This window comes from Aspergillus fumigatus, chromosome 5 (genome assembly GCF_000002655.1).
Source record: "Aspergillus fumigatus Af293 chromosome 5, whole genome shotgun sequence".
Lineage (NCBI taxonomy): Eukaryota > Fungi > Ascomycota > Eurotiomycetes > Eurotiales > Aspergillaceae > Aspergillus > Aspergillus fumigatus.
The window spans coordinates 3,470,671-3,496,647 of record NC_007198.1 but is presented as its reverse complement, the minus strand read 5'-3'; the positions used below and the strand labels follow the sequence as shown (position 1 = coordinate 3,496,647).

Below are 25,977 nucleotides of genomic sequence, written 5' to 3'. Positions count from 1 at the left end.
GCTATCTACTGAGATTCAAGGACTGCTTTCCTTCCTCCTCATCAAACGGTTATTGCGAGCAAGCCCTGGCTACAATCTTCCCACCATCATGCTGTGTTATCAGAATCATTCCAGACAACCTTACTGCTTAGGCTGGGGTTGATTCCAAGCCTGCAGATTATACGCCTCACATATTTCGCCCTGATGGAGGGTCAATGCAAGGGAGAAGAGTGAGGTAACACATATAACCTTGAACAGTCGGCCACAGTTCGCATGAAAATCTATATAAATGTTGACAGTGGTTCAATAGTCCAAATAGCTTCTTCATCTGACACGTTGTGCCAATCTGACCAGAGAAATGGTAGAAAAAGTGCTTCAATACGACAACCAGTCGTCCACGGATTACTCGACACCCGTCGTTGACTCACTCTCCGAGGATGGGCGCGAGATCGAGCCCAAACTGCGTCGCAAGCTGGATATACGAATCATGCCTGTCATTATTCTGATGTATCTCCTCAACTTCATTGACCGGTAATCGCATCCGCAGAGCTATGGACGATTCAAGCTGACACTAGCTAGGTCGAACTATACCGCTGCTCGTCTCCAGGGTCTAGAGAGTGATCTCCATCTCTCCGGCTCGGAATACCAGGTCGGGCTCTCGGTATTCTTCGTGGGATATGTCCTCGGGCCAATTCCATCGAACCTTCTTCTGAATTATCTCGGCCGTCCGTCGGCTTATATCGGTCTCTTTGGTGCCGCCTGGGGATTAGTGACGCTCTTAACCTCGCAGGTGAAAGGCTATGGATCCCTTGCTGCTTGCAAATTTATTCTGGGTGTAGTTGGTAAGCCTAGAGTTTTTCTACTGGGAGATTGGGGCCTGGACTGATTCCACACATGACATAGAGGCGCCCTTGTTCCCAGGTATCATGTTCTATCTTTCGGTCCGTAAAGATCTCTCAAGAAGATACGGGCCTGTCTCTGACCTACGCAGAAATGGTACACGCAGAGAGAACTAGGTGTGCGAATGACCATATTCTTTTCAGCCGCGCATATTGCCAATGCCTTTGGGAGCTTGATTGCTGCCGGCATCCTGAACGGCCTTGACGGTAACCGGGGCTTATCCGCCTGGCGATGGCTATATATCATCGAGGGAGCTAGTAAGTACACTTGCTCTGATGACCGAAGCACACTCACTAACCACGGTGAGTCTCCGTCTTCCTCGGCTTCATCGCCTGGTACCTACTGCCAGACTTTCCAGAGAACTGGCGTGCACTATCCCCCGAGATGAGACACGTCGGTACGTCTCCCTTCATCTTTTTCTGCACAACACCACCACTGACCTAACTACCAGCCATCCGACGCATGGCCCTCCAAGCTGCCGAAAGCGACCTAGACGAGGGCAATGCCTCCTCGCAACTAACCGGCTTGAAGCTCGCCTTCGCAGATCCCAAACTCTACCTCTTCGCAGGCATGTACATCTGCATGGTCGGCTCCTTCGGCTTCACCAACTTCTTCCCCACCCTCACCTCCTCCCTCGGCTACAGCCACACCATCTCGCTCCTCCTCGCCGCTCCGCCCTTCATCTTCATGACCCTCTACAGCTTCCTCCACAGCCTCCTCAGCGACCGCCTCCAATCCCGCTTCTGGTTCTTCATCTACCCCATCCCCATCGCCATCGCCGGCCTCCTCCTTTTCATGACCACCGACTCGCTAGCAGCGAAATACGTCGCTACCTTCCTCATGATGTTCTGCGTCTGCATGAACGGGACAACACTAAGCTGGGCCGCCAGTTCCATGCCCCGCCCCCCTGCGAAACGCGCCGTCGCGTATGCTTTCATGAATGGCGTGGGTAATACAACCGGTATCTGGACACCGTTCACCTATCGGGACCAGGACTGGCCGTATTATCGGCTTGCGCTGGGGATTTGTATCGGGTTGCAGGCTGGGGCGGCGGTGCTGGGGACTTGGTTAAGGTTCGTCCTGGTAAGGGAGAATAAAAGGCTAGAGAGGGAGGAGAGGGAGGCGGTGCAGGGCTTGCAGGGTGGGATTGCGAGCGGGATTACCGGGTTTCGGTATATTTTGTGAATCGCGTTGGGGGTTGTTTCCTGGCGTAGATGGGTGGGGGGATTATAGGCGCAGCAAGCTATATACCTTAAGTAGATTTGGCCGCGGCATTAGCAAGGCTCAAAATGGATGGTTGTGACTTTTGTAGTGGTTCTTCGTTCCATTGTATGTCGGCTTTAATACTACGATAGGGCCAGAATAGGGCACAGGTGTCAGTTGGAATCAGATCGAATCAATGCTTAATCCACTGCGGACGAATTATATGCATCCAAGTACAAATTCTATGAACGAGATATAGACATGTCCCGCTGCAAAAGAAGAGGGGAGAGAATCGATCGCCCGCAGATAATCTAAATCTTTCTGCATGTTTCCAGGGATTGAATCAGAATAAATAATAAAGCTTTCGCGGGAGAATACAAAGACAAGGCACAGCATGACCGATTAGCCGTCCGGGTATGATGCAAATCAAATATCCTGGGTATCCAGAGCCCAAATTTCCCAGTGTTGCAACACCTCCCACCCCACGCGCCGGACCCGCCGTCTCCAGATCCGGCCATCCTTGTGGATCTGTATCGGCAAGCATATTTCATCCAGGTTGGCTTCCCAGTTCGTTGCCGGCCGTGCAAGCGGGGAGCTATCTTGCCGCGAACGTTTTCCGAGAAGAGACGATCGTTGACTATCTTGAGTAGGCTCGGCTGGGAGGGGTGTATTGTTAGGTGGCGGCGTGAGAGAATCCTGGGCCTGCGAGAAGGGTCGATCACTGGCCATGGCGATCCGGTCGTGTTGGCCGTTGACAACTGAACTGGTCGAGGAGGAGGTCACTGTGGGCGTCGTGGGCTGCGGCTCCGGGTTAGGAGCTGCATTGTCTGCAGGGACCGTGTAGTAATCGCCTAATTGCCAGGCTTTGCGGCCAATGCCGATGATCTTCAGCTGGTGGAGTAGATTCTGATCCGCTAAGGACTCGCTGAGTTTTTCCCCAAGGATCTGGTCGTCCAACTCGACTATATCGGCAAGAGACCGCGCCGATGAAAAAGGATGTGGAGTAGACGAAGACTTGGACGAGAGCCCTGGCATGGTCTTCGCGTGTCGTGATGGGTCGTATGTTGCCGAAGATGATCCTGGCCCAGTTGGAACCAGCAAACGAACAGCGACTAGGTTGCGAAGAAACGGGAGTACAAGTCCCAGGGTATCCATACTGGAAAGATCTGTGGCCAGAGCCAGCTGCTCCAGTTGCGGACTGGCATGAACAAGACGGGCTATGGTGGACGCTGAGAGCGGCCAGCGAGAGGGGAGCAGAAGATGGCGTAGGGTTGCGCAGTGGTTCATAATGATGCTATTCAGGTAAATATCGCGAATACTAGCCTGCACGCCGGTATTCGACCCCGGCGAAGCGGCAGGAGTTTCCTCGGTGGAGGCGCTCAGAGTTGAACTATTGGCGGTATGATCCAAGGAGGGCGGTGTGAGTGCTGAAGACGGGAGCAATCGTCGCGGCGAGTTGACATCATCAGATGAATCTCGCGAAGCGTTGACGAAATACAACCTTTCCAGGCCAGTGAAATAAGATAGAAACTCAGCATGTCTCCTCGAGGTGGAATCTTGCCTCAACGACTTGAAATTCACCTGACCGGGAGGCCCTTTCGGCCAGCTGCTATCAAAAAACGTATTCAACGACTTGGCGCTCTCCGATCCGCACTCGCTGAGAAAAGTCATATCTTCCAGCGCACTCGGGTCCAGAGCAACCTTGAACTCCTCGCTGTGACGGGCGTATAGATTCTGAAGCGCCAGCTTCTTAACCTTCAACGGCTGCCTCGCAGCAATGCATTTGCGGAAGTAATCATGCAGCATAACGCTGGGCTCCTGCTCGATGCGCATCCGCGGGGACCAATGCATCTTGAGCTCCCGCAGTTTCTTACTCTTCCACAACAACGTCGAGATATCATCGGGATAGCACAGCGGGTCGATATGCGTGATTTTCAACGAGCGCAGATGAGGCATCGGCGGGATGACGATCGTCGGCCGCGGATGCCGACTCGAGGGAAATCGTATACTGAGCGAGGTGAGCTTCGGCCGCTGCGCCAGCCCCAGGTACACCGTCTCGAGCATCTTCGTGCTCAGCTCCCAGCTGAAACTCTCCAGCTCAGTCATCCGATCCACGGCCGCCCGCACTGCGATGTTCAGCATCATCGATGAGTCCGGCACCCGGCCGACCCGAGCGTGTTCCTCCAACTCATTCTCCCGCCAGTCTCCCCGCAGCGTCAGCGACCGCACCAGTGAAGCGTAGGGTCTCGTAATAATAGCGTTGAGGCCCATCGAAAAGGGGCTGGCGCTGCCTATTCCCTCCGGCTCATCCCCACGGTATCGGATTTTGTCGTAGGAGGTCAAGGTGATGTGTTTGTAGAGCTGCGGGAGGGCCATGTAATTGAGGACTCGGCATGTTCGGCACAGACGGGCAACGTCGCCGGTATTGTCGAGCTTATGAAGCAGATCGAGTCAGTTTCATCACTTCCTATTCAAATTAACACGTTCTGAATAACACACCTGGGCTATTATGAGAGCGAGCAGATTCAGCGGTAGAACTAACAGTGACGCACCATGCGGCCGCTCCGTCGTGATGCTGGCATCAAACATATTCCGATTGACGGCCGCCATGATGCGACGCCCGACGATGGAGTCGCAGCATTGACTGACGCAAGGTATGGTCCAGGACAAGAGAGCGATGCATCGAGGTCTGGCCGAAGATCGCTGCCGGTGGATAATGACAAGTCGGTGGAGGCGGTGCGGGAAGTAACTTTTTCGATGTGTGCGGATCTACGAGTTTCCGAGAGATGGTCTTGTGAAGCTTAATTTAGGCTACACTGTTACGTTGCTTGAAATACCACGGTGGCCTCCAAAGAATGATGAGAATGTCAAGCAGGCCGAAACCTTGGGAAAAAAAGATTACAGAATTTGTTATTATTATATAACAGAAAGATTTTAAGGGTATCTTTACACAGCTAGACCTTTAGTAAACCCACCAGTTGCTCTACCTTTCCCAAATATTCAAGCAATGTGCAATTCATAGGCGAATGTCCGCTGTGCACATCGTTCCAGCTCGTAAGGAAGAAGCGACAGCATATTATCGAAAGAGAAACGAAAGCCGATTGCCCCATGATGAATGATCCCCGACTCCTCGCTAAATCAACAGTCGAAAGAGTAATAGAATGTAGACATCACCAGCCAATAAGAAAGCCAAAAGAAGTAGAGTTCCGCGCATGATGGCAACAGCTAACGCTCGGATCATGTGTCGTCTCGACTGGGATCACCCCCGAGACTCGGATGAGTCGGAGACCGTTGCCCATCCTGCCGTGACGGTGTCGATGATGGAGGCTGCTCAGGTGGAGCGCTGATTTGACTCTCGCGTAGCATATCAGGAGCGTCATGTCCCGCAGGTCCAGCGGTTGCCTCATCAACGGGCTGACCGTCTCCATTGTGCGCCGTGCTCGATGCAGCAGTCCGTTGCTGTGCCTGATGACCATCAGGCACGATAAGCGCCGCTGTTTCCGGATCGTAGCGCAGCTCATAGTTGCCATTGCCGAGGATCGTGTCCCCCTCGGGTATGCTCCACGGAGCGGCAGTCCGAGTCTGCGGCTGAATCACCCTCACAGGTAAATTGGAGCGGTTCGAACGAACGACACGATTGGGCGTCGGTTCCAGTATGTTTGCATCGTTTAGCCATTGCGGAGACCATGTATTTTGGCCCCGGCGTCGGGCAGGAATGACGGTCACTGGAAGGGAAGCATCTGCGTCGCGTTTGTCAGAGCCGGGCCTGATCCTGAAGTTGAATGGGAACAAATATCCCTGTTTGCTGCATGCCGCACGCGGCCTGTCACCTTCGTCACCATACAAATCTTCCTGCGCAGTCGAAGGATCCTCGTCTGCCTGCGCTGAGGCGACTTCCCTGGGCAAAGAAGCACGTCTCTTCCTGAAGGGATTGAGGAGCGTTCGCCAACGGCCGTCCATATTGACGATCTGAGGTGACTCTTCGCGGGTCTGTTGCGCTGAAAGACGCGGCTGACCGACGTCACCTCCTCCATCCTCGGTTCTCATGGTCATTTCCTTCAGCTGACCTGTCTCATATTCATCTTCCTCCTCCATATGAGGCATTACGACTGGAGGCGTTGGGCTAGACACCGGGTGGTAATGGACATTATACACGGTGCTGGCTGCACTTGTGGTATCCGCCCGACTAACTGGAGTAGTCGCCGCCGGGGGTGGTGTCGGGCGGCCAGCTCCATGACGTCGCACATCGGAACTAACTGTTTTGCGTTGTTTGTCCGGCTTGCGGTTGCCACGGGGTAGACCGACCCTCGTGCGCAGAGGTCGATTTGCCAACCCCATAACACCTCCCCATCCCGAGGACGTACCGCTTCCCCCGTCCCGGTCGCCTCCACCATAAGTCTGGCGAGGCCAGTCAACCTCTTCTGATGGTGTGACTTCTAGCATTTCGTCTCCGTCGAATAACTCCCTACCGAGAATGCCATCTTTCCTTTCGTCCCGTTCCAAGGCTTCTATTCGTTCCACCCACTCCCAAACCACAACACTCGCAGCTGCTGACCCAACCCATCGTATGTAGGTACCCCAACCGGCAATCTCTTCTTTGGCGATATCCAGAACGAAGAAAATGACAGGTATGAGAACAGCACACAAGGATAAAAGTGCGACCAAACAGATATTCCTCATCTTGGGGTGGAAGAAGGCATATCGGTGTTTGGATAGTGAATAGAAGATTACCCAGGCGGCGTATAGAAGGTTGAGCGCGAGCTCAAACAAATAGCTGAGCGCGGGAATCGCATCGTCGTAGAGTCGGGGCCGCGTCGTATTGGTCTTGACAAGAAACTTATCCAGAATGCTAAATATCGTGTCCAGGACAATCAACGCAAATCCGGCCCATTTGATCATGATCTTCTCCTTATGTCGCGGAAATAACCGTATCAGCGTCTGCACCTGCGCCAGCCATAGAAAGGTGCTTGATATAACTCTGACCACGCGGATCTCCGTGCCATCGATGACCTCCTCGGTGAGCGCTTCGGCATCGGAATAACCGTAGTTATACTGTCGCTCAGCGACCCGGAATGAGTCCGCGGACGCGATAGTCAACGATACCGCCACCAAAATCGCAGCTACTTTCTGTAGCCACGGCCTTCCACCAACGCCGACCACCGACGAATTGCCGCTGTAGGATCCGCTGATCATGCCATGACGCCCCAGAAAATTGGCGCCACCACCGGGGCCACCAACATAAAACGTTCGCGGTGTAATGAGCAGTATTATAACGAGGAGATAACTCACGACGGTTGCGCAGCCGATAGCGTATAACTGCGGTGTGACGGAAGAGTAGAAGGGATCGCGGGTGTCAAGGAGGGGAGATGGTTGTCTGGTATCGGTTGGTTGACTCGTACATACGGGCTCAAAAACGGCATTTTCGGTGAGAGTGATTGCAAAGGATCGGTTAAAATAGACATAGCCTAGAGGTATGCGCAACGGACGCGACGATCAGCTAGAGTTGAGAGGGATGGAAGGCCGCTACAGTGACGCAGCGACACCAAAAAACAAGTAACTGCACAACACGGTTGAGTAATAATGATGACGTACCATCGCTAGGAAGTAGAAAGGGAGTGCAGCCTGGAGAATAAGACTTGGAGGTGGTTGTCGTTGGATTAGCCCATATTTGGCGGGGAGTTAGACGAGCATCATCCCCCATGGTCAGGCAGACTCGTGAAGACGTTCTTACGTCGTCGTCGTCGTCGGTGGCGAGGGATTCATTAAAGCCGGGTTACCATGCGATAAGACTGCTCTCGATGACCATCAATGCAACGGATGGAAATTGCCTCAAACCCCCATAATGGCAGTGTTCTAATGGATGTGGTCATTCGCGAATGGTCGGGTCTCTATACGACGGTAGTAGCAGACAAGACTGGAGGCGCAAGGAGTGTCGGAATCGACACTACTGTGAGAGTCAGTTTTCAAAGAGGATGAAGCAGGGCAGGCAAGACAAAGTGTCAAATAAGAATTGGTGGAAAACGCTTGTTCGAGAATTGGGTTGTGGAGGAGATATGCACAGGTCGTATTCGCCAGAGGCTACCTTCAGGAGAGACGAGGCCAAGACTTGGTGCGATCTGACGAACCATCCGCCACCGCGGTCCAGATCTCTTATGGCCATTAAAACAATTGAACAGTAAGCACAACATTTAGTCTACAGCCGATGAACAGATTTCCTCCGAAATGTGAATGATCTTTTTCAGATGTGGTAGATATTTAGTTGCTAATAGCTACAGAGCAATTTGGCCTTCAGATTCTGCACATCTCAGAGTTTCTGGACTCCTGCATTCTAGGTACAATTTGAAATAAAACATATCATCTCTATTCTGTACCTTGAAGAGCATTTGCACCGCAAACTCAGATGCTCCTATATTGATTCTATTGCTTATCGTCTCTTGGTGAACTTAGAACTCCTCGCCCTGAGCTTGTTGAGAAGAGTGTTTCACAGCAGCCACATGCATGCACGTGAGTATACTACCCGTGGTGGGTAGAGCGCCTTTCAGCTGCCTGATGTCGAAGATGCTGACGGGAATGGGGTGCATCTTTTTTCATGAATCTATCCGGCTGCCTGCTCTATCTTTGACCGAGCCGAGTCATGAAAGTTAGAGATGAGATAATTCATGCCTGACTGAGTGGTCCAAGCTACCCTGACGTAACGCCAAAGATGGACTGTGGCTCTGTGTCTACTACCTAGAACAGCCGATGTAGAACATTCTCAAGGCTGAGTTCTTTCTGTCCTACAGGTGATTGAACCCCTATACGAAGTAATTACGGCAAAAAAAGTATGTGCGACCTTGACCCTTATACTCAGAACCACCTAAATCACCACCGTTCAGCTACATGTCGTCTCCTCGCTTAGGCTAATGGCAGGGTTTGAGACTTTGAAGCTGCTAGGACGACTTTCTTTGTGAGCTTTTGTCATGAAGATAAGCATGATGAGATTTTGGACGTTGAGCCACTCGGTAAAGAGTGTAAGCGTAGCTTGATATTGAGGATAGAAGGATTTCATGCAATCCTACAGGATCTACGATAGAACACTGACCTTCTAAGGGGACCAAGCATTATTGTGATATGAAGATGTAGATCTCATCATATTCCTTGACGTCGATGCGTATATACATTGCCTGATAATTTGGTAAGATTTCAGTTGCCGCTATAACACGATCCAACGCCGGAGCGGGGATGCCCCTCGCTCAATGCTGAAGGGTAAAGATAATAACAGAAGATGGAGAGGGATCAAACGTAAGTCAGCCTGGAGAACGCCCCCGAGGAAACAAACGTGTTTCATCGCCCTGGCAGAGACAAGTGTCTCTCGTCCTATCGCAGATAGGATCTCAAAGGAATCTGCTTGACGGATCGACCTGCTGTCGATTCTGGTAAGATGTGTCAATCTCTGGCGACCAGGGCCGACATCATCTCGGCGGCTGGCCATAGGACATCTGCAAGGGCGTTGCATATGGTGATACTAGTGCCTGCCCTGTGGCCCAAGCAACTCTCTCTCGCTCTTCTTCCCGAGTTTTGAATTCCTTTTCGTCTTGTATGAGCGTGCAGCATGTGCAGCATGTAGCTCGTACACAGTCAGACCCAACATTGCCACTGATACCGTACGCTTTGCGTGTCCGTGTGTGCTGCACCGTAGCTAGCAGCCCTATTTCAAAGTCAACGTCGGACCTTTACTTTCAGTATGATTGAGAAACTCACATTGACATCCGCATAGCAAGGCCATTGCTGTACAAGAGCCATTGCATGTCTCGTGGCCTAGCATGTTGGTTGGGTTCTCCTTTTTGCCTTTCATTGAAAGGCGATACTGCGTCCTCCCATAGAGTATGCAAGGACACAGGAGTCCAAGACAGCATGTCCCAATGCTGGAACATTCACATAAACCATGACTCCATGTTCCACCCTTGACGACTTGGTTGGGGTGTGCAATCTGCCCCGGTTGATGATAGGAGATTAACGTAGATTGATGTGGTGCGTTGGTCATGATTGGTGGAGGAAAGCGTGGCAGGCGGGGAGAATGCAATGGGTTCTCGTCAGGCGCAACGATTATCTTTCGAGACTCTGAGAATTGACCTGACGCATCAGGGTCCGTCTTGACTGGACGTGGATCGGGACCAGCGCTGTACGAGTATGCTGGTGCAACGGTATCGAACTGCGCTTGTTGTGGCGCATCCTCCGCATAGGGAGCATAGTGGGCAGGGTGTTGCTCAATGGGCGGACTACCGGGGTAGACAGACGCAGCGGACTCATGCTGAAGTTGAGCTTTCTCATTGTACGATGGTTGAACGTCTTCTGTCACAGTGCCCTGGTGCTGAAACGGACAAGCATCGACTTTTGTCTCTGGCTCCTGCAGCGGTACTTGTCGCTCTATCCTTTGTCGCGAAGGATTCATTTCCAACGGCGTCTCGATGAAAGAGTACCTCTGAGTTCCCGCACCAAAGGAGGTGTCCAATCGTAACTGCCGGTCCATTGTGATAGTATACTTGCTTCAAGTGACGAACGCCTTTAATCTCCTGTACGGACCAAAAATGCTTAGTTTAGCATAAGCAACGGCTTGGCGACAACCGAAGCGCTGTTGAAAGGATGTTGCTGTGCCTGCGCTTCGTTCAGCCTGCTGCCGTCAACTTCATCGCATGCATCAAAATCTCGCAGGCTCCCCACGCTCCTTGATAGAGGAGACCAGGAACGACTGAATGCGAGTTCTGAAATGAGACGCAAATGCAATGGTATGATCCAGCAACATCAAATTGGGGTGGTAGAGCCATTAAGTGTGCTCCACGGAGTAACAAGCACAACTGAGTGGAGAACCAAAGGCGCTCTGGTGTACTTCGATCATAACTGCGGGGATGGATGGTTGGTCTCCAAGTGGTCAGAACTCAATGGATCTCGTTGTTTGGTATTACTATGAGGGCTTGTTGCACCAACTGCTTAGCCTGCAGCAGGCGCCATCTCTTCTCACCAGTCACAGCGATCGTTGGCTAGGCGCCTGTTCGGAACGTCCTGCCAGAGGGCTCATCACATCACTTCCCTGTTGCTATCACACTGGATAGTGCCAACAACGCTGTTCTGCCAATGATGATGGAAGATTAGGAGCAATCTGGACGTAAGTTCACTGCGCCGCAATATTGTGACAGTCTGAGGGGAAACTGTCTTGTATTCGAGATCTCGGTCCTATCGGATATTTACGCAGAGCGAATGTGTGATTATTCTGCCTGGTTGCAGACAAACTGAGAACAAGACAGCCAACGAGAGAAAGCGAACCAGAGTGAGTATTTGACGTTCTTGACCTTCTTGTCCTTGATAGGAAAATAGCCGGGGCGTTTGTCAATGCTTGTGGCACGGGACAAATGGGAAAGTATATATAAGCAGGGCAACTGGCTCACTCCCTCAACCTCATGTTGCAGCATGCACGCACACCTTGATACTACCTTTTGAATTTTTAACTGACTGAATACCATCGCAAGCTTGGCCTGTTATACTCGTTTCCCACCTTTTCCCGTTCGATCCCACTGAGTACCAGTCAATTATCACTATACACTGGTGGTTATCATGGATTTTTGTTTATTCGAAGACAGTAGCATTTTCAATCTAGAATATCCACGTTAGGGCAAATTTAGGTCAAATCAAACGACAAGTGCTATGTTTCCTGGAGGCTGTTATATAAGTACTATGTCTTCACCGTCAAGATACCTTGGACACCATGACGGAGTCGCAGGAGCATTCTTCGTGAAGCATCTAAGTTAGAGGTGTACCCAACGATTCTTGGGAGCTATACGAGGGAAATTCCCTCGCATACAAATTGCACCAAAACAGGGGGGCACAAACGAGCTTGTCACTCAAAGCAAACTGGTCGCTTAGGCCCGCTCTAAGGCCAGGTATGGGCAATGGACGAAGAGAAAACCATGGCAGTTCTTGGCAGAAGAGACGCCATAGGTCAATTATATTGCGCCAGCCCTGAGCGTCTACATCTGTCTGAGCCAGCTAATGCAATTTCAGCCAGGAAGCACTACGGGTATCTGTAGCACCGCAGTGATTGATCAAAGTAGTATGCTACGACAAAGTCTTGATTACCTTCTCGACGAAGTTTCAAGAACCCGAATGTACGATTGCATGCGGAAGAGCTCCAGATAAGGAATACAAACATCAAGTATCATCGGCTGTAGGCTGATCGGGCCCATTGTGAGTAATATGACAGGTCACAGGCGATCACTCCCGAGGATAAATGAATCCTTCTGCATAGTTCTGTGGGAAATTATGCTATGGAAAAGACTTCTACCAGTCTGATATTAGGGCGTGTTGGGCATGAGGAGCAGCCCAATGCTGTACTTCAACAGATGGAGGAGCAAATAGCTCCAGGGGATGACCTTAGCGATATCAAAGGTAACGCCGCGACATTATAATGAACTTCAAATCAAGAGCAAGGATACCCTGTGTCAGAATGGCCAGCTCGGGAAAAGAGAGTAGAAATGCAGTTGCCTGAATAGCGGCAAACTAACGATTATGACGCAGGGAAGAAACAAGGAGTACTTCGATAAAACTTTGTTTTCCTGACCAGAAAGGCTGTGATGATTTATATCTGAAATTAATGCGAGACATCATTCTCTCATCGACAGTTCCATCTCGACATACCACTCGGATCGACAGGATATGAGGAGCGGAGTTGCTGGGGGGGAAGGTGAGACCCTCATGGCCACTAGGTTGGTCACGTTTCCTATCTAATGGTTGGTGATTCTGAGAATAAACATTGCCAGCATTCGCAGCTCAGAGATCCATTATTGATGCATTAGCGGTATAACATACAGGGCTTTAGAAGCGAGAAATCTTAATTCAAGAAAATGAAATGGTTCAGGGTTACAGAAAGGTTGGCACATTTCTGGATTTCAGATATTTAGATAAGAGATATCAAACGCCAGTTTAGTGGTCAACTATCACCGACATTTGACAGTGAAGAATGCCGATCTCACCCTCGTTAGGCACGTATCTAGCTGGCAGATAGTACAGAGTACGTAAGATAAACCGGAATGGTACCTAGATAGGGGATATGGGAGATAATTGCCTAGGGACATAATTGAATTGAGGGCTGATGTCTTCTCAGAGAATGAGATTGCACACTGCTTTCACCTCATAATTTTCCCGTCTCTTTTCAAGCTGTCTAAGTATGCACCCAGTAAAACCGCGTGGAGATCCAGAGATCTAGGTAGAAAGACGCTGGAGATGATGATTACCCGAAGAGGAATAGAATGGACAAGCCACAGCTTCTTTTTCCTGGGGAAGTCCCCAATCTCAGTCATGACTCTAAGCTACGACTAGGACCGACTCTGTTCTTATTGGCATTTTGGATCTGCGTTAAGAGCATCTAAACCCATCCTTAACTCTATCCCACAGAGTGTAGTTTTATCGCGTCCTCTGTCTCTTTGTTTTTACTGAACCAAGTACGGAGTACTCCATAGTCAGAGAGTAGAAACCCATCACTGATTCACTGTACTCTACTCTGGAGGTGAGAGCTGTTTAGAACTCTTTATATTACAGCGTCTGAATTATATATCAAAGAAAAAGAATAATACAGAAGGTATCAGAGGTAAAGAGAAGACTGGATCACCATATTCACTCTTATTTGGACTTTATTTTTTTTATTTTTATTTATTTATTTATTTATTTTTATTTTTTTTATAGTAATAATCCGCACCCTTTTCGTCCTCCATCCATCCTCACTCCGTAAAAGTATCTATATCCAATTGAAAGTGTCCTTCTGTTGTTTGTCCTGCCATTCTAAGGTACTCCGTATCTCTTTCACTAGAACTAAAATATTCCTCTGATCAAATCACCCTTGCTGCTGCCTACATACCAATAAAACCGACATTAATCGGTTCATTCCAGAGATGTCCAGTTGAACAACTGCCTATGGACTAATCAATAATACCGCATTGATAACGACCTTCTAATTCTTCAGGTTGTCCCGTCCGACGACTCGGTCGCATTTTGCTGGCCTGTAAGATCAGTTCTCCCCGGAACGTGGCTTGGTGTTCCTTGATCTTCTCGATGATTTCCCCCTACCGCCCAGCTTCTAGTTCGAACTTAGTAAGAGAACTAAAAACCCGGTGACGCCAGAGATTAATCTCCCTCCTCCAAGCCTTCGGTTTCCGCCTCTGAATTGAAAACACCAACCATAATCTTCCTTTCAACAACGCCCTTTCTACCCTGCTCGGCTTCTCATTCGATTCCGTGCAGCTACCACACCCCCCCAACCAATGTCCTCCCCATGTCAAGGCCACCATCTGCGTCTGAGAACACCTTGCCTGACACCCTGGTGACACCTGCTGCGTCTGCCCAACATGATTGCTCTGCACAGCCTGAGCTCTCTTCCGGCAAGCAGCGTCGCCACAACGCTCGCGACCAGCAGCTCATGCATCAGGATGTTCAGCAAGCTCCTTCTCCATCCCGCGCTGAATCCCCGACCGCTCATCAATGGTCTAAACCTGCATCTACCCTTACCCTAAAAAGGGCATTGACTCTTCCCCTGGAGAGGCTCTCCCACCCTGATCGGTCTCACAGTCCCCAGCTTTCCGAAAGGGATTCCATCTTCGCAACCCACTACCTCCCTTCAGATAACGAAGCCAGCAACACACCGCAACTGGGCCCTGTACAAGATGTTGATAGTGCCTTGACGACCGACTTGTCTCCGGGACTCGATAATGCTCCCGCTTCGCCCATTTCCTCTGTGAAAATCCCCTTCCGTCGCCCTTCCGTTGATCGCTCCCCCATGGAAGTCGAAATTCGCAGGACTCACCCGCTGCGCTCCTCTACCTACGTTTCGCCATCCCTCCCCGCCCATACCTCGTCACTACGACCCGTTGCTTCAGATGTAGCTTGGGACGCACCTCACAAGGAATCGGACAGGAAACTAAACGCTCCCCTCCGTGAGAGTTTGCATCTCCCCGGAAAAGTCCTCTCGGATGGTATTGGCACTAAACACACCCCCTTAGAGGATCCCGTTCCCAATTTCAGTTTGATATCTGCGTCTTTGAGAGACCCGTCTTCGCCATCCCATCACCCTGAATATCCGGAACAAACCCGAGACCGGAATTACGAAACTAAAGTTGAGCGGAGTGCGAGTCGGTCCCGATGTGGCAGGGTTGAGAACTCCATTGAGGCCAATCTCACAAATGCGGAGCCTACCTCTCACGTACGCAGTCGAAAGTCTAGTCATTACCTCGGCTTGTTCAAGGAGAATACGACCTCGCCTGACCGCAAAAGAAGGGAGGATCGAGACGGGAAGCACGGGGAGTTTCCGACGGGGGATGAAACGTCGGACGTCACTGTTCTTTCAGAGCCTGAACAAATTCGGGATCGTTTCCACACACAAGCGGGAGATTTGCTGTTGGAAGAAGTTGGTCCTCGAACTTCCAAGAGCTCACCTCAGCTCTTACTTTCTGCCGCTCCGTCGATAGGGCCGACCGCACGGCAAGAGAATCGTCCGCATCCCCTGAGTGATGATATCTCCAAACGCCCGCTCAAGTCTCTACCTCGCAGTTTGCTGGAGGAAATTCGATCGTTCCACTTGACTCCAGGAGGTGGCCGGGGTTCCTCATTCTCCAAGAGTATTCCGACGCAGTATGCCGAAGGTGGCAGAGACTATTTTGCAGAGATTCCACCTAGTGATGGGCTCTCGCCACCAAATACAATTCGAGAAGAACGTCGGGACTCGGGGCCATTCGATGATGAAGAGGAGGAACAGATCTCGTCTGCTGTATACTTTCCGCATGAGCGTGTCGCTGTCTCCGAAGAAGTCGACCAAGTCGAGCCTTTTCTTGAAAATGAGCCAGACGTGGAGAGGTTCGATGAGTCGGCGCCAAAGAGTAGTCTTGCTCTGGTGCCGAAAGTACATACCGTGCCTATTGGGCAGGAAAGCAGTCATGTGGATATATCGCTTCGGTCTAAAAACGAGAATAGGATCCTCCATGGCGAGCTACAAGAGTTACACTCCTCTACACTAAAAGAATTTGATCGCAAACCTCTTGGCGCCATTTCAGAACGCAGCGGCGAATACTCTACATGTGAGTCCGAGTTTGCCTCTGCGGATGACAGCAGTATGTCTGCTCGAGAGGAGGAATCGAGCTTGACCGACGATGCTGACGTGACCCCAACCGCTACTCCGACTCAGCGGGCTCGCTTCCCGCGTCCACGGCGGAAACACAGTTCGACAGCGCCCGTAGGGGCGGTTGAACTGAAGCCTTATCGACACCAAGTGGGTGGCCATACCACGGTCTTCCGTTTCTCAAGACGTGCTGTCTGTAAACAGCTCAACAACCGGGAGAATGAATTCTACGAGCGAATTGAGCGCAGACACCCTGAAATGCTCATGTTTCTACCCAGGTAAGGCAGGCTCAGCTGTAAACATATGATTTCCATTGACATTCCTCTACCCCGACTTCTGGGCGACCCGCTGACAGTGATTCCCTCTATTTAGATATATTGGTGTCCTGAATGTGACTTTTTCAAAGAATTCGAAGCGCCCCAAAGCTTCGTCAGGAAACAATGCTGAACCCACAGATACCGAACATAGCAAGGAGCTCACACAAGATGAGAAGGGCTCAAGGAAAACAAGTATCAGCAAGCCTAGGTCGGGAGACGCGGAGCCGGAACGAATTTTCAGTCAAAAACAAGTGACCGGTGTGATTCCCAAGGTGATACTCGAGAACAACCGCCACATTATTCCGGCTGATCTGTTTATGCGCTGCCAAAGACCTAGGACAGCTGATTGTGCCGCGTCTGGTAGTCGGCGGTCTTTGAACGGCAATGACACGTCAGCTGGGAAGCAATCGGTCGGTGGATCTACCGCAGGCAGTGTTTCTGCTCCAACGTTGGACAAGCCCATCGCTAGATGGGGTGCCACAACGGTGAACAGGAAGTTGCAGGAGCAGGTCCTTCGAGAGGTCTTTAGCCCTCCCGCCATCCATCATCACCGGCGCCATGCCCGCGGTCACTTGAATCTGCCAAGGACGTCTTCGGACTGTGGCCGTCGACGGGCCAATTTATCTGAGGACCAGAGTGTTAGTCTGAATCGGTACGCATCGGACCGCGTTGAAGCAGCGTCCAGTTCTTTGGGCATTGATGCTTCGAAGCCGTCCAAGGAAAGCCCAGCTCTGTCATCTTCCGCCTCAACGGCGCTTGACGCAGGTCACGGCCGCCTCGAGAAGGTCCGGACTGAAGAACCACAACCTCGTGCCAGCTCGCTCAGTCGAACCCGGCGGGTCAGGAGACGCCATTCAGGCAGTGGTCTCCAAAGACGGGGAAGCATCAGCTCTAATAAAGGTGTCGGTCAACTCATGTTTTTCGAGGATGATGGCTACGGTGGCGATAAAGAAGATGGTATATTTCCGATGGAACGCGACGCCTCCTTGCTTTCATCGAGCGATCCCAATGTGAACAGCTCCACTAGTGCGCTGATTTATAAGGATGACATGTCCAAAGATGTACCATCTGCACCCTTGGCCACCCGCGATAGCCCCCCCAAGTCTTTGCGCCTTCAGGCAAAGGATGAATCTCAGATGATTGTCCCTTCTAATCCTAAGGAGGCTCAAACTAGACGAGACGAAAGGGTTCAATTTTTCCTATTGCTGGAGGATCTCACAGCTGGTATGAACAAGCCCTGCGTGTTGGACTTAAAGATGGGGACTCGCCAATACGGTATAGAAGCCAGCGAGAAGAAGCGAAAGTCTCAAAGGCGCAAGTGCCAGTCCACCACCTCTCAGCAGCTGGGTGTCCGACTTTGCGGCATGCAGACTTGGAATGTGAGGAAGCAGGAATACACGTTTGAGGACAAGTACTTCGGGCGGGATCTCAAGTCTGGGCGTGAATTCCAGGATGCCCTCACACGCTTTCTCTACGACGGCATTTCTTACAGGAGTGTGGCGAAGAAAATCCCCATCATTCTGGATAAGTTGGCAAAGTTGGAGAGTATGATTCGAAAGCTCAAACGTTATCGCCTGTATGCTAGCAGCTTACTGATTCTTTACGATGGCGAGCAAAATCCTACCGAAAAATCTCAAGTCGATGAAGCTCACAACGCCGACAAGCGGCCACCTCTTCACCTTCACCGCCGTGCCTCCGAGGACGGGCACAACAATACCGAAGTACATCTAAAGATCGTCGACTTTGCAAACTGCGTCACGGGCGAAGACGAACTTCCTCCAGATGCTCCCTGCCCGCCCCAGCACCCAGATGATATTGACCGTGGGTATCTCCGTGGACTTCGCTCACTTCGAATGTACTTTCAACGCATTCTCAAGGAAGTGACTCAAGATGAATTTGTTGAGCGGGGTGAAGGCGAAGCTGTCGCTCTCCGATCTCGTGATTCCGGTCGCGAGGAATCAACGGACCGGTTCTGGGACGAGAGCGTGTTGGAGGAGGATCCCGGTGAAGTCAGCTTCTGAGTTCCAAAGACCATTCCACTAGTCTCTGTCTCAAACATGTCAATTTTGAGCGAGGCAATTTTTAGTATTCTGTTCATCTTTCTCATTTTCTCATTCCTAATGACTTCTCCGTGCTTGGAGTTAGCGGCTCTGCATTTGATCGGGTTTTCAACTCAATGCACCGGAGTATCATGGATATGGCGTCCTTTCTATTTGCATGACAGGGTGCTGGGATACCGATGTTTCTGTTTATGCTATCTTTCTCTTCTTTCCTCCTCGCATACTGGACTCTGTCCAGTGACACTATTCGCATGCTATGACACCGTCATGATGAATAGGGATCCAGGGAGGTCTTAGAAGATCATTGACGTGACGGATGCTACGATACTTACGTTTGATAATGATACCATGCTCGCATCTTGGGTCTTGTCTATCCGTGCCTGGAGCATCATAGAGGAGGATCATCTGCTCGGGAGCATCTTCTATTCTGATGGTGTGTATGAGATCATAATTTTTCTCTTTTCGGCTTCATTTCTTTCCAATTGTTCTCTTCTCGGACATGTCTTAGTGATTATTATACCCTTCGGGAACCTGTCCGATTCCCTGGGTTACTGGTTTTCCCTTTTTCTTTTTTTTTTTTTTCTTTTTTTTTTTTTTTTTTTTTTCAAGACTGCAAGCATGGGACGCATTCGGATTGTTCAAGTACATCGATGAATTACCAATTTAAGATAGCTCAAATCGTGTAAACCGGTTTTTCCAAACCAAAGTACCTTTTGCCTGATGAATCAGGCTTGCACATGACTCAGCAAAATCAGCTGATTATCACCCATGATCATGTGCTGCCGTATTAGGAACTGTCACGTGTACAGTTGATAAGCGGTGTATCTCCTCGCCGATGACGTGCTCTTGAGACCCTCAACAAGAACTCACGGCTCCTCCGTCCATGGCATTGATCAACAGTTTCTAAATAGGGCGCTCGAGAATTACTGGCGTTCTCCTTGCACCTTTACTATTTATTCCGCATCACAATAATAATCTGTTATTTCACCTGACGGGTCTGCAGGGAGAACTGACTTTCGTTACCAGTTGGTCAATTGCTTATCCCAGCTGGCCTGGGGAACTGTCCATTTCTATACAACCTGCTATATATATAAACATACAGCATAACAACTTCTCAGCCGATTGTGTTGTGTTATTTGCTACCTCCTGTCACGCCATAGGGCTACCGTTGGTACACGGGCACAATGGCAGGGCCCGATCAACATTACGAACCAGCAATTGATAAGCGGGACTTTGATGACCATCGACCCCTACTCCATGACATTGACACCGGCATCGATGGGACTGGAGACGGACGGCTGCGATCCGATTCGAGACTGTCTGCCTTCCGAAATCTCGACGGTGGTAGTGACGGGCTCTTGAACGATGTGGTTGACGAGATCGTCGAGAGAGACCGTCGTAAAATGGCGATGGAAGTGATGCGTGTATGCAGCTTTGCGGTGGGGGTGATCAGCTGGTTGGCCGTCCTCTTCCTCACAATCCGTAGATGCTATCGTTTGACCGTCGTTGTAAATATACTGACAGTAGGCCTGGTCATTTAGTCTTGGGGCTGGTAGCATCACTGCCTTTTCGTTGTACGGGCCTCTTTTCCTCACTCGGCTCCATTACAGTCAGCTTCAGGTGAACGCCGTTTCCATCGCGGCGGAGATTTCGATGTACCTTCCCGTGCCATTGTTCGGCTACCTTTGCGATCGGTACACGCCCTCCCCGCTGGCGTTGTTATCAGGGCTTGTCTTTGGAGGAGGTTACCTTCTGGCTGCCTTTGCATATAGGAGTGGCCCGCTTCCTGAGGCGGGCGGAGAAGGATGGCCGCCCTGGGTGATGGTTGTGGCATTCGTTGCTATCGGGACGGCTACAAGCTGTATGTACCTGGCTGCGGTGACAACGTGCGCTAAGAATTTTGGTCGCGGAAAACACAAGGGAATCATGCTTGCTGTCCCTATTGCGGGGTTCGGTCTGAGTGGCATGTGGCAGAGCCAGGTAGCCACATACCTGTTATGTGAACGCCGCGAGGACGGAAGCCGTGGTGACGTAGATGTCTTCCGGTACTTTCTGTTCCTTGCCTTGTTTCTCTTCTGCCTGGGAGTCATTGGCACTTTCGGGTTGAGAATTGTTGACGAGGAAGAGGACCAGTACATTGATGAGGCTGTCGAGGAGCTCGAGCGCAGCGGCCTCCTGGAGGAAAGCGAGTTCTTCCGGCCTCGAAGCGAAGTGCAGGCGGCTTATGGCACGTTTTCCGATGCCGCTGACGGTGATGCGCCTGGCCCAGAGCTATCATTGACCCTCTCCGAAGAAGAACGTGAAGCGGCGAGACTGGAGAAGGAAAGGGAGGAGGAGGAACGAAGGAAGAAGAACTGGCTGCTGAACTTCGAAACGCGACTATTTCTGCAAGATCAGACTATGTGGTGGCTTGCAGTCGGCTTCTTCCTGGTCACCGGTCCAGGAGAAGCGTATATCAACAACGTAAGTCTACTTCCAACTATTCCAGTGGACGATAAATTAATCTTCCTCCTAGTTAGGCACAATCATTCAGACACTCACGCCGGAATTACACCCTCCCAATGCTCCATCTCCAGCAGGCCTGCCCTCTACACATGTGACTATAATAGCGCTCACGTCAACTATAGCCCGACTGCTGACCGGATCTCTCTCGGACTTCTTCGCGCCCCCGGCCACTCATCTGTTTCCGGCAAACATAGAAAGTGGCCGTCGCTCCTCGCAATCAGGTCCGACCGCAAAGAGGCCCACCCTGTCGCGACTCGCCTTCCTTCTGCCTTCAGCCCTCCTCCTCTCCCTCGGCTATCTCCTCCTCTCATCCCCCTTACCCCTCCAGCACCCAGGTCTTTCACACGTAACAACCGCGCTGATAGGCCTAGGTTACGGCAGCGCCTTTTCCCTCGTCCCCATCATCATCTCTGTCGTATGGGGAGTTGAGAACTTTGGCACAAACTGGGGTATCGTGGCCATGGTCCCTGCTGCCGGTGCCGCGATGTGGGGAGTCATCTATTCGCGAGGATATCAGGACGCGACGGACGGCGGGAACGGCTCACCGGACGGACAGTGTCATGGCTGGCGGTGCTATGGGTTCTGGGCCGTCGGATGCACGCTCAGTGTGTGGGTGGCTGTAGTTGCGTGGATACTTGCCTGGAGGGGTTGGCGGCGAAGAGGTGTTGTTGTTTGATACTTTCTACCATCTTTGGCGTTTCAAATATACTGGATTTGTCTCAGTATAGAATCATAGCATCTTCGTGGGTTTTCTTATTGCTATATTTTCATTCTTCGCATCAAGATATGTGAGAGACACACGTGACATATGGCTGAATCCTTTTGCATTCGGGTCATAATGTATTTGAACATTCCAGCAACCTGATGGCACTTAATCCATACCAAGAATAACAATGCTAATATTCTCACCAGAAGAAGATATGACGACCAGGAAGAATAGAGGGGTATCCATGTACAACACGGAAACAAGACCCAAAGCTCAATAAAGCAGATACAGGGCAAGCCAAATCAAATATCCGTAGACGAGGGATCAAGACCCATGAACACCTTGTACAGCCGTTTACTCGCAGCTGGGCCAATGCGCGAGTCCGTCAGGGCACCGTTTTTATTTGCAGATTTCTTCAAAACAAGTTAGCGTAACTCGAAACTTGCATTAGGGTAGATAGGGCGCTGAGCACATAGCATACCTTGACATCCTCCAGCATGGTCGGCCCATGCCGCCGCATTCCTCTCACCAGGTCCACGACGGAAGGATACTTCGCCGCGATACCGTAGGCCATAGACGCAGTGACGCGATTTACCTCCTGGAGCATTTTGACAAAAGTATCGGCCTTGTCCTCGCCGGGTTTGACCTGTCCCGTGTCCATGCAGAAGGCCGAGTCGTTGCCGTCCATGCGCTCGCGCTTGTACGGTATCGTGGAGATATGCTCGGTGAAGTTCTTGATCCATTCTGCTGACTCTGATGCGGCGCTGGTGTGGTGGATGAGGCAGGCGTGTGTGACCTGCAGCTCGAGGAGGGCGTCTTCGATGGTATCGTCGTCGACGGGCGGGGTGGACTCGGCGGTTTTGGCGGGGGCTTTTCTCCGGCGGGTCGAGGAGGAAGGATCGTCTGGGACGAGTTGTTGGCGCACCTGGGCTTGAAAGGCTCTGTTGCGGGAGTTTTGGTTCTTGCGCATCCACGAGGTTAGGCCTTCGATGAGGTAGATTAATTTGTGGCGAGGGTAGGCTTTTTTGATGTGCGAGAGATGGAGTTCCAGCTCGGTTGTGCCTGTTACCGGGTCTGCGGGCGCGATGGCCATATTGACGAACTCTTGGGCTGTCACAAGGCACAAAACGTGGTCTTCTTCGCGGATATGATGCGGACATGGCTCCCAATGGCCGGCGGCTTCGTTGTACCGGGCTGTGACCTTCCGGCGCCATTTGACGAGGTTCGGGATAGAGCTCGTGAAGAACGTATGCTCGACTCCTAGCCGTTTCATGAGTTCAATGCTCTGATTGCCAACACTTGTTTCCCTAAACGAGGAAGCGAGATCGAGGATCATCTCAGGCGTCGACTCCCTCTTGTCGACCTTGAGCTTATTGACCTCCGCCAAGTCCGCAGCGAGTTGCTTTTCTCGCGCTTTTTCCTCCCTCAGCTTATTCTGTCTTTCTTTCTCAAGCTGTTTCTCATACTCTCGCTGTGCCTTTGCAGATTCTCGCTCTCTGGCCCTTGCCTCTTTCTCTGCGGCGGTCAAAGTGGTTGTCTTTCGTGCTGGCCTGCGAGATTCAACCACTACCTCGGACAGATCGTCGTCAAGGTCAAGGACATTTCGCGCCTGAGACTTTGACTTCTTGGAAGGACCTGCGGCTCTTGATCTCGGCCTACTCCCTGTACTACTGGTAGCTTTTGAGCGCTCCTTCAGACCGGCAAGAAGACTGGCCGTTCGACTCGAAAAGAGCGAGTTTTCATTACCAGATTCCTTTGTTTCTCTAGCCTGCCTCATTAACTCGTCAATATCCGGTATTGCAAGCTGATCACTGAAGTCTTCGATGTGGTCCTTCCCGGTGGCGGCATCTTTGCAGATATCGACATGCGCATCACCGTCGTCGTCACCGTCATCGTCAATTGTGATCGTGTTAGTCTCTCTGAAATTCGTTTGATGGCTCGTAAGTGACCTTGCTCCTGGAACAGGCGCTGGCGAAGTGAAAACAATAGGATCCGACTCCTCGTTCCGCGCCGGGATCCCCAACGTTGACGGTCCGTCAGACGCTAAGGCGACATCATCATCGGAGAACAGAAACAGATTTGTGGTCGAGAGTTGAGCGTCTACATCCCTAGGTGATTCAACCTCCTCGCTTAAGCGACGTCTTTTGGCCGGTTTATCGATATCATCGTAGGCAAAAAGGGACTCAATATCGTCCGATAACAGAGGCCGAGGAGCAGATGAGAGGGGCGGATCGGATGGAAGCGTGGCCACGAATCGCTGACGGGGTTGAGATGCCGGGGGCGGCGGCGTCGAGGACAGGAGGTTGATAACCTCTGGCATTTCCCTCGTTGAAGCGCACCGAGGTTGTGGATTAGTTGATGGCTTATCCGACGCCGCTGCGACGTTTCTGCAGTTTCTCACGCGTGTCGCGATGGGCCCGCGTTGCCCTTTGCGCGAAGTCACGTGGCATCCACCATTCAAGATGTGTTTCAAGTACACCTAAAATTGCTAAATACAAACAAGAAAGAAGGGGTATTCATACAAATCTAGATCATTTCAAAGCCCACACGGCAAGAATAGAAGACATAATACCCAACAGGGCAAAGACGAGGATTAGCTGGTGAAAACCGCTGAACGGCCGTCTTTCCTTGCTGAGCATATCGGTGATCTCCTCCTCGAGCCTGTCACCCATTGCAGTCAGCGAGAACTCCTTCTCCACTCTCGCCTTGCTCACGGCTGACATGCGGTCCAAGTCCTTCTGGTCCATCTCGTAGAGAACCCGGTCCATGACCGCAGTCCAATCCGCGACAACCGTTGCGTCCCGGAGCCAGCCCGTTTCGCCTTCCACGATAGTTTCTAATGGCCCGCCTGTATTTGATGCGAGAACGGGGATCCCGGCGCGCATGGCTTCGACGGGGACAATACCAAAGTGTTCGTTGATGGGAGTGTAGAGAAGCAGTTTTGCCTGCGAGAGGAGCGTATCCCGGAAGGCAGTTGGTACGGAGAGCAAGAACAGAACGTCGATGGAGTCGGGGATGGATAGGGCGGAGATGACTGTTTTAGAGGTCGCGGTCTGTAATCCCAAACTTGTGGCGAGCTGGTCTAGTTCTCGATGGTATTGGACATTCTCCTGGACCCGATTGTCGTAACCGCCTGTAGAGTACCCTCAGTCAATAGCTGCTCTCTCCATCAGGAACCCACTTGGAAGAGGACATACCAGCAACCACCAACCGCGTCCCCCTCCGCTTCTCCTGCCCAAGACCGTGATACGCACGAATGGCCAGCGCCAAATCCTTCTTCCTCTCGAACCGATTCACACTCAAGAAGATCTTCTTTCCACCCCATAAAGGACCTTCCTCGGTCCCAACCGGCGCGCCAGCCTTGGTATCGACACACGGATAGACAATCCGAACATCTCCCAGCTTCTCCTTCCCGAAGACCTCGCTCACGACCCCGCGCGTGAACCTCGAGTTGGCAACGACCTTATCCGACGCGCTCATCGCCCACCCCTCAAACCAATCAAACGGATACCGGTAGAGCGTCTTCGCAAGTCGCAACAGCTCCCCGCCCTCATTCCGACGTGCAAGCAACTGATCAGGGAAATGGCAGTAGAAGAGGATGCGCTGGCGACTGCGACTGCTGCGCGCCGCGCGCGGGCCCAGCGTTTTCAGAAGCGGCACGCAAGCGGGGACCTGGTCGACGATGAAGATGTTGTCTTTTTCTTCAGAGGTCGCAATCTCCCTCAACACCGAGACGGTCAGATGCAATTGCCGTAGAACGGCCATGAGGACGTGTAGTCGGCCGCCGACATGCGCGGGGAAGAGGGAGTTGCCGCGCACGCGCACGTCGAGCGTGCCGTCGCGTGCTTCCTCGAAGCAGTGCGATTTGTCCCGGTGGGAGGTGTAGATGGTGACTCTGTGGCCGCGGGACTGCAGCGCCAGCGCCACGTCAATGATTAGGCGCTCTGCGCCGCCAATTCCCAGGTCTGGGTGGATGATGATAACTTTGGAGGGTTTGAGGCGGGCCATGTTCCTGGGAGAGGAGCTTGCGTCTGTGATTGGAAGCAATTGCTGCGTTGTTGGTTGAGCTGAGCTGACCTTCAGCTGGAGCGTGAGCCACGGGGGCACGACGTCATGTGATGACGCATCCTGATCCATCTCCGTAGTCCGTATCTACTCCGCATCTCAAAACAA

At 51.5% G+C, this 25,977-nt stretch overlaps 9 protein-coding genes across 9 annotated transcripts; 4 read left to right on the top strand and 5 right to left on the bottom strand.

The window, feature by feature from the left end:
- Window positions 1-337: 337 nt before the first annotated feature.
- AFUA_5G13290 (MFS transporter) lies at window positions 338-2,064 on the top strand (the record flags this gene model as incomplete). Its single annotated transcript, XM_748232.1, has 6 exons — window positions 338-510; window positions 559-821; window positions 883-920; window positions 971-1,136; window positions 1,187-1,276; window positions 1,331-2,064. 6 exons carry the CDS (start codon window positions 338-340, stop codon window positions 2,062-2,064), a joined length of 1,464 nt encoding a protein of 487 aa, XP_753325.1.
- A 171-nt stretch (window positions 2,065-2,235) lies between these two features.
- On the bottom strand, window positions 2,236-4,880 carry AFUA_5G13280 (uncharacterized protein). The gene is made up of 2 exons (XM_748233.2): window positions 4,582-4,880; window positions 2,236-4,515 (listed from the first exon to the last, which is right to left on the bottom strand). The coding sequence occupies exons 1-2, from the start codon at window positions 4,690-4,692 to the stop codon at window positions 2,509-2,511; spliced, it is 2,118 nt and encodes a 705-aa protein (XP_753326.2). The 5' UTR covers window positions 4,693-4,880; the 3' UTR covers window positions 2,236-2,508.
- Window positions 4,881-4,960: 80 nt separating this feature from the next.
- Window positions 4,961-7,783, bottom strand: palH (PalH/RIM21 family protein; the record flags this gene model as incomplete). The annotated part of the gene is made up of 2 exons (XM_748234.2): window positions 4,961-7,547; window positions 7,675-7,783. 2 exons carry the CDS (start codon window positions 7,781-7,783, stop codon window positions 5,320-5,322), a joined length of 2,337 nt encoding a protein of 778 aa, XP_753327.1. The 3' UTR covers window positions 4,961-5,319.
- Window positions 7,784-7,890: 107 nt separating this feature from the next.
- On the top strand, window positions 7,891-8,245 carry AFUA_5G13260 (uncharacterized protein; the record flags this gene model as incomplete). The annotated part of the gene is made up of 2 exons (XM_748235.1): window positions 7,891-8,031; window positions 8,144-8,245. 2 exons carry the CDS (start codon window positions 7,891-7,893, stop codon window positions 8,243-8,245), a joined length of 243 nt encoding a protein of 80 aa, XP_753328.1.
- Window positions 8,246-9,162: 917 nt separating this feature from the next.
- On the bottom strand, window positions 9,163-11,536 carry AFUA_5G13250 (DUF614 domain protein). The gene is made up of 2 exons (XM_748236.2): window positions 9,823-11,536; window positions 9,163-9,769 (listed from the first exon to the last, which is right to left on the bottom strand). Exons 1-2 carry the CDS (start codon window positions 10,589-10,591, stop codon window positions 9,534-9,536), a joined length of 1,005 nt encoding a protein of 334 aa, XP_753329.1. The 5' UTR covers window positions 10,592-11,536; the 3' UTR covers window positions 9,163-9,533.
- A 2,322-nt stretch (window positions 11,537-13,858) lies between these two features.
- On the top strand, window positions 13,859-19,435 carry AFUA_5G13240 (inositol polyphosphate kinase KCS1). The gene is made up of 2 exons (XM_748237.2): window positions 13,859-16,494; window positions 16,589-19,435. The coding sequence occupies exons 1-2, from the start codon at window positions 14,381-14,383 to the stop codon at window positions 18,552-18,554; spliced, it is 4,080 nt and encodes a 1,359-aa protein (XP_753330.1). The 5' UTR covers window positions 13,859-14,380; the 3' UTR covers window positions 18,555-19,435.
- A 17-nt stretch (window positions 19,436-19,452) lies between these two features.
- On the top strand, window positions 19,453-21,774 carry mch1 (MFS transporter; the record flags this gene model as incomplete). Its single annotated transcript, XM_748238.2, has 3 exons — window positions 19,453-20,049; window positions 20,135-21,056; window positions 21,109-21,774. Exons 1-3 carry the CDS (start codon window positions 19,778-19,780, stop codon window positions 21,772-21,774), a joined length of 1,860 nt encoding a protein of 619 aa, XP_753331.1. The 5' UTR covers window positions 19,453-19,777.
- A 332-nt stretch (window positions 21,775-22,106) lies between these two features.
- Window positions 22,107-24,124, bottom strand: AFUA_5G13220 (uncharacterized protein; the record flags this gene model as incomplete). Its single annotated transcript, XM_748239.1, has 2 exons — window positions 22,107-22,217; window positions 22,286-24,124. The coding sequence occupies 2 exons, from the start codon at window positions 24,122-24,124 to the stop codon at window positions 22,107-22,109; spliced, it is 1,950 nt and encodes a 649-aa protein (XP_753332.1).
- A 211-nt stretch (window positions 24,125-24,335) lies between these two features.
- Window positions 24,336-25,812, bottom strand: AFUA_5G13210 (GDP-Man:Man(1)GlcNAc(2)-PP-dolichol alpha-1,3-mannosyltransferase; the record flags this gene model as incomplete). The annotated part of the gene is made up of 2 exons (XM_748240.1): window positions 24,336-24,937; window positions 25,002-25,812. 2 exons carry the CDS (start codon window positions 25,810-25,812, stop codon window positions 24,336-24,338), a joined length of 1,413 nt encoding a protein of 470 aa, XP_753333.1.
- Between the last annotated feature and the right edge of the window lie 165 nt (window positions 25,813-25,977).